The 10,119-nt window shown below is 37.1% G+C and overlaps 1 protein-coding gene across 2 annotated transcripts in view; it reads right to left on the bottom strand.

Moving 5' to 3' along the window:
• Positions 1-2,459: 2,459 nt before the first annotated feature.
• Positions 2,460-10,119, bottom strand: part of ITGB8 (integrin subunit beta 8) — a 48,988-nt gene continuing 41,328 nt past the window's right edge. Inside the window, exons 14-15 of one of the 2 annotated variants that reach the window (XM_036400756.2) lie at positions 2,808-2,933; positions 2,460-2,569 (exon numbers count right to left, since the gene is read on the bottom strand). In XM_036400756.2, the coding sequence (XP_036256649.1) occupies positions 2,483-2,569; positions 2,808-2,933 (213 nt within the window). In that variant the 3' untranslated portion in view covers positions 2,460-2,482. Of the gene's footprint in view, positions 2,570-2,807; positions 2,934-4,458; positions 10,081-10,119 lie in introns of those variants that run through there. The other variant, XM_036400765.2, reaches the window with a different exon arrangement.

Here is a 10,119-nt window from a genome sequence, read left to right as displayed (position 1 = left end):
TGGTTAGTACAGGAAATAACAGTAAATTATGCATTACATTATTTTCAGATAGTTTAAGTCCAAACTACCTTTTTTTTGGTGGATAAAAAGGGGAAAAATAGAAAACGTTAGAATATTCCACAATATTTGCTAGCAGAAATTCTTGGTGATCCAAGAGGGAACATCATCTAAGACAATAAATAAAGCCTTTTATGTTTTGGATCACCAAACAAGTTCTGTGAAAGATGGTGTTTTTTAAAAAGAAAGAATATAACATATTACATTAACATTCCTAAACTGCTGCATATCTGATATCAAAGGTGATCTTATGGATTTGATATTTAAAGCTGCTCAGCATGTTCACTTCTAACAGAGTCTTCAACTGAACCACAAGGGCCCAGCAATTTCACAGAAGTGAACCTTGGACAAAACTGTTGAAACCAGAGTTTGTTTGGTTTTGGGTCTGGAAATTAATCTACTTGGTTTTCATTTTAGACCCCATGAAACACTTCTAGTCTGTCACAAAATAATAAATCTTCCTTCTGAGAATGACGCTTTTTGGATTTGCAAAATGATCTGACACATTATCTTTTCTTTCTTTGGGCGAAATGATTCTTTCTTTTTTAAAAAAATCAAAGGCATGAGGAAAAAACTTCTGCTTTCAAAGGCATGAGATAAAAACTGGCTAAAGAATCATTAATTTATTATTTTTGACATCGTGATTAGGACCTATTTGTGAACCAAAAATCCCAGGGTCAGGTGCTGTGTCTGTCTTCCAGGTTTTAGGTTTAATGTGCTAGGCAGCAGCCAAAAAAGATAAAAGCAAAAAGAAGAAATAAAGACAGCAGGGAATACTTCAAGTCACAGTTTCCACATGATAGCAGCTAGCTATTAACAGAAACAGGAATTTTAAAAGGAAGATCCTGCTATGCATATGAAATTAGGGGAGGAATCCCATTTTAAGCATATACAAAAACGGTGAGTGAGACTGTGCCTGCATATAGACTGACAGGCTGGTTAGCAACCAGAGATGGACTTCTTGATGCTGAGGAAAAGTTAATTTGGATGGAATATGCAGACAGACACACACATAAACATCCATAAACACACACACACAAAGTTATACAGAAAGAAATACTTACAAATGAAAAAAAATTTGTTATCAGAATGGGGATATTAGAGGAGAAATACGTCTCTGGGCTTTGTATGGTGCAAACACCTTGCAGAAGCTGTGATTTAAAGCTTACAGCAGGAGAATTCCTGTGGGTATCTGTGGGCTGGCTAGTACAGCAAGAAATAGTCCCAGCTTCTTAATTCTGGAAAGGAGCAGGGGAATGGTACTGCCCCTGACCAAGGTGAGAGATGCTCTCTCTTTAGCTTTGCACCACAGACTTTAACTTGTTCTTTTCTGCCCAAAAGTAAAAGCTTTCCTCATCAGCTGTTTCCTGATGAAGTCCTCTGACCCTGGGTCTGCAATTTTCAAATAAGACACAGGTAGAGCTCCTTTTAGATGTAGAGAGATACACAAGAAGAGGAGAAAAGAAGCTGGAAAAGACAGGAAGCATTTATTTTAGCTGTTGTGTTTTTTCCCCCACAAGAACCTGGGTGCAGCTGCAGAATGATTCAAGGAAAGAAGCCAACCATAAACACTCCTGAAGACAAGGACAATCTAAAGAACACCATGATTAAGTTGTGTAAGTCTTTGAAATTCCTGCTTTGTCTAGAGCAGAGTAAAGCAAAAGTGTGTCCGAAAATTTTATGAAAAACCCATCCAGTGTCGTGTCCCCAGTCTCCTCAGCAGGCCACACATCTTACAGCCTCAGTGATGCTTTCAGAATGCTTGTGGTAAGGCTATGGTCAAAGCCCAAAAACTCAGAAAGGGGTTTGTGAGAAAGGCTTCTCCTGTGAGCAGTTTTGAGAGCAGAGGACACCACTCAGAGACAGGTCCTGGACTCTCCAGATTGCTCAGACATAAACAAGAGGCTTAGGATGAGGCTTAGAGCCCCAAAAGGGGGACTTGGCAAGCTGCAGAGCTGAAAGAAATACATCACAAGTACTGATTTGAATAAGTATATGTGACATAACTTGGCATTGTTATGCTTTTGTGGCTAATAATGTAGTTTTATCTGCTTGCATACACATCATCTTTATTAAACAGTAACTGTCCTTCATGAATCATGAAGTTCAAGGCCAAGAAAATATCAGAGACCATGCTATGCTCTGTGCTGAGGAGATAGAATGGTTTACAAAAAAATAAGGAAAATTCTGCTTTCTGCCACCCACCACAGTCCCTGGAATGAGGAACCAGATGATAATGTTGGGGCCTCTTGAGTACAAATAAATCACACTGGTAGCCCATTTTATATGAATTCTGTACAGTCCAACACAACTTGGACCACTCCAAGACTCCCAAGCAGAATATGAGCAGCCAGAAGAACTGACAGCACTTGTGTTCTAATCACAGCTTCAGACCACTTGAGTTTCTGTAAAACTAGATTTTTATTTACTTTATACGATACATTAAACTGCTTGCTTTTAAGCCCAGGGTAGCAGGAATGCATTTCCAAGGTTCTTGTCTTTGTTGCAGAACCTGAAAGCAAAAGAAATCACCCACTTGTCAGATTAACTCCTTACTAGTCAAAATCAGTCTGTTAACAAAGTTTTTATTCTTAATTCTAATCATCATCTTTTGATTGTCATCAGGCATATTCAGATACTCACTCAAACCAACTCTCCTAATGCCATTTTCTCTGAATATTGGATCAATTCTGCAGCTACCACAAAAGGAATCATGCAGGCAGAGAAATTCTGTAATAGAATACACCTACATGACTGGTGTCAGAAAAGTGGCTGTAATCAGGATCTCTTTCCTCCTCCAGCTTTAGAGGCTGCAATTTATGTTTCTTTTCTCTTTGGAGAGTCTGGGCAGCAAGCCTTTTCCTTGGCAATGGCATCTGCAAGAAAATAGCACTTGCGTTAGGTTAGAGACACATTTAGGTCCTGTTGTACTCTTGCTGACAACGGTGTATATGTGGGTAAAAGCTGGCTAAATACAATGCCAGTGTCCCAAACCCTGTCATGACCTGGATATTTAAAGGTATATAGGTATGAATTAGTTACTGGATTACAGAACATAGGAAAGAAGAGAGGAAGAAAGATTTTATACAGAGCACTTACCATCATTTCATAACATACAGGATATGCCAACACTGCTTGGTGCCAGGATCACTGGCTATGGGAGACTTAAGTGTTGACAAAACCTCAGCTTCAAGCTACTCCCAAATGGCAAAATGGAGGCCTACAGCTCAAGTTATACACTTGAATTCTACATCTGAAATTCAGATCTAGGTTTATGTTTATTCTGAGTAATGATAACATGAATGTTTTCCCAATAAAGAGCTTTCAAGGAAAATATGTATTTCTGTTTATAGGACTCGCTGCTCCTGCTTGCTCTGGGTGTCAGTGAAGGTTGATTACGGCATCTGTGAAAGGAAATTTCTCAGATATAGTCTCACCATGCATATATTAAGATAATGTTCTTGCTTTGATAAAAGAAGCAAAAAAGATTTACAGATTTTCCCTGTGATAATTTTTTTTTCTTACAGTTTTGACTTTTTCTTAGTGCTTCTCTTTTATTGGACACTAAGCTACATGATGATTGAGAACACATCAGTTGTCACTTGATTCCCTCTCACTCCTAAAGCAAAAACTGGATCATGTTAGCAGCATGGATGGGCAGTTTTATTAGTGATGTCTGGCAAGTGTTTTAGTGCCACAGACATCTCTTACTGAGGCATCATGGCAATTTTTAAATGTCCTTATTCAAGGCATATCTAAATCCTTTTCAAGAACAATTTCATGCCGCTGTGCAAGGCAAACGCTGTGACTGATTCTGCACAAGGAGAGAATGACAGAACCTTCCCCACCACTGACATGTTTTTACCAGTACTCATGAAGTGACCCAAGTGTGCAGTGAGTGGCATAGATGAGGCATCTGCAGAGATTTACCCATTTCCAGAAATCTAGCTCCTCTACCACCCAACAGAGCAAGGGAAAAGAGAGGCTATCACAAGCATGTATCAATCTAGAGATTGTATTTACACAGCAAGTATCTTCTTGTCTTCTACAAAATACTAGCACCTCCTGGTGCTTTCAGATTTAGATGGGTTGGGCAAGGTAAACCCTTGGTGGTGGGCAGCTGCAACTCCAAACTCATAAATAGTTTTTTGCTCCTCCCCATCTTCTCAAAATTCATCCTGAATGTGCATCTACTCATTTGCCTACATATGATAAAAAAAGTATTCTTTGTATTTTATCTCCTTGGACATGGTATTGTTCAATTTTAAAATAACCACAATCATATCTTCTCTTTGCAGATATCGGTACACTTCAGTAAATGTGCTTTATACTTTTAAAAGCAGGTGAACATCTCTTTCTTGTCACAGATATATTTAATATCAAAAATATGAAAAATCCATATGGATTAAATATTGATTTTATTTTTAGAGAGCAAGTACAATGATGTTGCATTAAAATAATGCTATGTCATACTTGTTACAGCTCTGATAGAAAAATAAACATCTCAATATGCTACAGTGTAACTCATTAATAAATATTACAATAAAAGTTAGTAGTCAACTGAAATTAATAAAACAGCTATAAAAGTATACTATTTTAAATAATAAAATATTCAATATATTTCCAGATGAACAAAAGTAGTGATTTAAAAGTATCATTCAAAATGTAAAATGAGCAGTAAAAAGTTATCAAATTTAAAACCTCTTCCCTTACTAGCATTCTCTAGGCATAAAATCTAGACACACATTATTATTTCTCTATATTTATTTTTTACAAAAGGTAGTATATGTTAAATAGAAGTTTAAAACTGTAGTATTATTAATAGCTGTCACACAATTGCTAAGTAAGACACTTTAAAGTAGCATTATTTTTGAAGCAGTAGTAGGTAAGAGTGAAGATGTCAGCACAGTGAATTCATCCAACACTAATGCATCTGCAAAAGACTCATTTTTCAACATCTCCCTTCAAAATATAACTGAAACAGCCCAAATACAACATAGGTATCAGGATGAAATGTTAGAATTTGGACAGAAGCAATTATTTTAACAAATGCCACATACTTTAATTTTTTTTAATAGGTACCTTTTTTTAAGCATGTTCAGAAAAGGAAACAAAGAGAACATGAAATTCAGACCAGCAGAAAGCTTAAGAATCTAGAAATATAAGGGTTTTTTTCCCCCCACCAACCCCCCCCAGACATGCCAACCATTCTGAGCTGCCTTGCTCTCAGTGAAACCCCACTGATCTGGCATGCTGTAAAGATTCATTCCCGTTGGTTAACTTTAACCTTTTTCCCCCCTCTCCAAGAATTTCAATCCTCTGTAAGAGCCAACAGATACCTGTGCATCAGAGCAGTCTCGAGATCAGAACTAAAAATTAGTGTTTTTCTTAGGTATTGCTTCATTTCTGCTTTCCCCTCTGTTGCAAAATGGTAGCCAGGACATTGTCACCAGGCGTCACTCGCAGTCCAGTTGGGACAGAGTAGGAGTCACCCAGCACTGACTCAGCACAAATGCCTCTGTGAGAAGTGCCCTTTACAGCCACTGCTCACATTCCTTAAGGCTGGCTGGTGGAGATCCAGGGGCTGGTGGGAAGTCAGCGGGCAGGTGCCCAAACGCTCCCCAGGAGCTTTAATGGAGGTCTGCAGCATCCACGTGTACAGGCTGTCCCTTGCTGGGTTGTGTGCAGGCATTTTTGATGAGTAAAGATGCAAAAAGCCTGCAGTCTTAGGGTTCAGACTGCACACAATGCAGCCCCAGTCTGGGGCCAAGTGTCTGCGATGTGAACCTAGGGCACCACCACTGCCAAGCCAGCCCACTCTGAGCAGGCTTCCTTCCCTGACAAAAGGCAAAGTGAGATCTCAGAGCACCATTTCTGCAGGAATGCTGTGGGGAGCCCCAGCACTGTCCCTCTTGAAGTCTCCACACGGGCAGCCATGCCCTTGCATGTTTCTGCCCTGGGCATCACCAGACTCTATGCCTAGTTTAGGACAGAGAGTTGCTTGAAGCTGTTTCACACACTCACTCCCATGGTTTGCAAAACATGCACACTAAGCAGGAAATAAATATTATATATGATCATATTGGGAAAATAATATTTTTCCATTGCAGTCAGAAGAATGCTTTACATAGCAGGTTTTCATGACATCATAGAGAGGAAAAAATAAATCCAGTTGTAAATAATAGCTAAAATGTAAACTATGCCCATACGAACATCCTTCCTTTTTAAGGTTCATTTTTAACCTTGCAAATGTAAGGGAATTTCAGCTGGGCACAATGAAAATTCCTTGCATACCATGTGCACGTTTTCTGGATGAAACAGCTATTTTCCCACACACTTCTGCAGCAATCTTATTAGTGTAGTCATGATTCTTGGAAAGAACTATTTCATAGCATTTTTTCATTTTATAGTACTCAAAAAAATCTGAAGTAAAATACATACTTTTTAATTACATAAACATGCAATTTCTGAAGTGTCAGGCAAATAACAGGTCAAAGGTTAAAAAATGAGACTAGAATTTGAAAAGTATACATATGGATTTTAACAGTAACAAATATGCTGTGAAAAGTCATGCACATTCTTCATTTGTGGGACCAAATCTAAAAACAATTCCCCAAACTAATGATGAGATGCAGCAGTATCTGCTGGTATATTTTTGGATATAAGCATGCAGTAGAAATATTTGACTTCTTTCTAAATTTTTTTGAAGAAGCCCAAGTATAAAAAGTGTTATTTGAGAACTTTGGAACACTCTATTCTGAGGTTAGTTATTTTTTCCCCTATTTTTATGAACATCTTTGACGCACAGTACATTGAAAACTAATATGAACTAATTTGTCTTTAATATCTCCCATATTAAGCACTATAGGAAGCACAGTCCTCCTGCAATCACTGAAGAAATTCCTTGTGAATTAAAGGCTGCTTTCTCATTTAAGGTCATGTGCTGAGGGAACACAGCTCCCTAAATAGTGAGGCTTTTGTTGAGCTATTCATCTCCTGCAGCAGCTCTTCTGAAAAACATGGTCAAAGGCAGAGGGAAACAAGTACCAAGAAAAGCCAGAGTTTCTCATGGATAGATTCCATCCCTAGAAACAAAGCCTCCTCCCAAGAATCCTGCTCTGTATAAGCTCCCCATGGGCCTTCTAAAAGCCTTGACCTGTCACATTAGCAGCAGCTTATTCTCTTTCACCAGCCTCTTCCACAATACAGAAAAACCATGAGGGAGATGCAAGAAAGTTTTTTTTCTTTTTTTCTTTTTTTTTTCTTTTTTTTTTTTTTGTTTATATTTATTTTGTTTTATTTATATACATTTTTTTAATCTCAGGACAGCAAGCAGCTTACAGTGCAATTTGTCCTGTGAGCCTGCTCTTTTTGATCAGAGCATTTTAAACATTCAGGCAGGTGTCTGATAAGGAAATACTGGCCATGCCCCTTCACAGGCAGCAGTCCAATGCCAAGTGCTACAGAAGAAAAGCGGTAGCAGTGTGATGTGATATGTCTGGAAGATGGGTATTACAGCTCAAGTCTTTCTTCCACCAAGAACCCACTTCCATTATCCCTTACCCACAAAACTGAACTCCCTCTAACAGTGAAAAGTAATTTCTAATGAAAAAAAATATATTTATCAGTTCAATAAATTGTTTAGTACATGCTTTAAAGGCCATTATGGGGTGAAAATAGATTCTGAGGAATCTTTCTTTTAAAGGGTTTATCATACTGTTTAAAGAACTTAATTAACCTCTTTTTTATATACTTAGATATATTCCACTAAGCATTTTTAAAATTTAAGTTAAATAGCAACCAGAGCTTGTTCCTCACTCACAAATTGCCATGAATTCTGACAAGGGTAACAGCAGGTCAACCTTTATCAATCTTTTATCTTTATCCCACCAAAAATGTTTGAAATCTTTTAATTTATACAGGAGGAGAATGGTCCTATACACTTTAAAAGAAAATGAGAGTTTAAGGTGTAGTTCTTAGACTACAGAATTAATCTATAACTAAGGTTCTACAATTAAGCTAACACTAAAGACAGGGTCAGTGTAAAGAAACACTCTTTTTGTTAAATGAGATAATTTTACCTGTGTGGTAGAAAGCTCAGGACCTACTTTGGAGACTGCTTTAAAAACATTTAATAGTCCAATTTACACATTAAAAAAAAAAATGCCTAAGCTTTTATGACTAATGAAAGGCCCATTGTCTGTGTATTATTTTTCTCAATCCCACTTGATCTATTACCCAAGAAACTTAACACTCATAAAACACTCATCATTTTTCTACACCCTGCCTTCCTTTCAATCCTCACAGTGCTCAGGTTTCAGTGGGAATTTACAGAAGAAATACAGAATAGGAAATACAAGTAATTTCTAAAGACTGCACATAAGGAAGTCCTGCTTTGTTTCTGTAACTCTTTTCTATGACAAATAGTGACGGTATTTAGTATTAGTAATACATGTTAGTGAAATTATACACTGTCTTCTGAGATGATTTTTCTTTTTGCCAGCAAGGTTTTAGTGCATTAGAGGTTGATCAGATTTTCATAGGGTTTCAGCAGCATAGAGTTAGTAAATCAGACTGACACTTCCAACAAGCATATAACAATAACATGTGTTCTACCACTCTAGCTGGTTTCAGGGGTAAAAAAAATGCTTCTGCTTGACTTTTTAGCTCTCATTCTGCTCTCAGATAAGCTTAATTGGTCCTGCCATGTTTGGAAGAGTTTTTCACATTTCTGAAGGCAGAATCTAATCCATATTTATGAAGTCAATTAATGTGTTTTGAGAAAAAGACTCTTATTTTCCTCACTTTCTTCTAGTTTGCAGGTTCTTTTCTCCATCAGACACTGGACATACTTCTCAATGCGCAAAAAACTGAAGTAGTTACAAAAATCTTAGAAAACCTAATCTCATCAACTAATTTACATAGAGAAAAAGAGCACATGTAAAATCAGACTTATGCCTGACATCATATAAAAAGATCCAAGTCCTTATTTGGCAAAACACTGACATGTAGCTAGCAAACCAAACACAGCTCTGGTGTAATTTATCTATTTGCAATGGATTTGATGCTGTTGACTCTAAAGGCGTAGTCTGCTGGCAGTGATCATCATGTAGACTATGCTGTTGGGTAAAGGAAGTCTCATTTTCTGTAGCCACTCAGCTTCCAAACACCTTAAGTTTTGTAGAAAATTGGGGCATTATATTTAAACAAGTAAAAAAGCTTAAAATTACTCTTTATCAGATATAAATTTTCCTTAAATGACATCATCCATACAAAAAACCCTATAAATATATAATTTATCTGTGTGTGCATGCATATATGTATGTATACACACACAGCATACACCTATATCAGGAACTAAACACTCAATCCCATCATTTTTATGAGGAAAAGATAAGAGGAATAAGCAGACAAATTAGTGGAATCTGTCAACTGAGACAACTATAAGAGTACCATTTACTCTATTAAAGAGCATTTTAATAGTTTCATCTATTGCTATAATATACAGCAATGTTAATACTCCAGTCACAGCTTTTGTCCATTCCCACAGAGCACATCAGTACTAGCTACATGTAGAGTGAGATCAGTGCTTTGTCAGACCAGTTTGTATCTACATTCTAGGCCATAACTAAATAAATTAGAATATGCTAAAGTGCTACATCAACACTAATGTTTCTGAACAGTAGTAACGCACATTTCTCTTTCAAAAAAATTTAAAAAAATACAGCAGCTATAGTTCCAAACATAATCACGTAATGTGAATATGTTCACATGTCACTTTGTTACAGTATTCAACAAAATGCACAACACAAAACCATATGGCAACAGTCAAGACTCCCACAGAGTACAAAAGGTAATTTCTTAAAAGTCGAGCATGATGGAAATAGACATTTGCAGTCTTCAGAATTCACACTTGAAAGTTTCGTTTAATTGCAACTTGCTGATGTCGATATTTATTTCCTCTGGTTTGTCACGTCTGTATGTTACTGTTCTTGTACAAACTGTAGGCAAAAACATCTTATCCTTGAAGGAGAAGATACAATTTTTATCAGCAATTAGCTA

Source organism: Molothrus ater, chromosome 1, assembly GCF_012460135.2.
Source record: "Molothrus ater isolate BHLD 08-10-18 breed brown headed cowbird chromosome 1, BPBGC_Mater_1.1, whole genome shotgun sequence".
Lineage (NCBI taxonomy): Eukaryota > Metazoa > Chordata > Aves > Passeriformes > Icteridae > Molothrus > Molothrus ater.
Note: the sequence above shows the minus strand (reverse complement) of the source record. Positions and strands in the feature narration are given on the sequence as shown.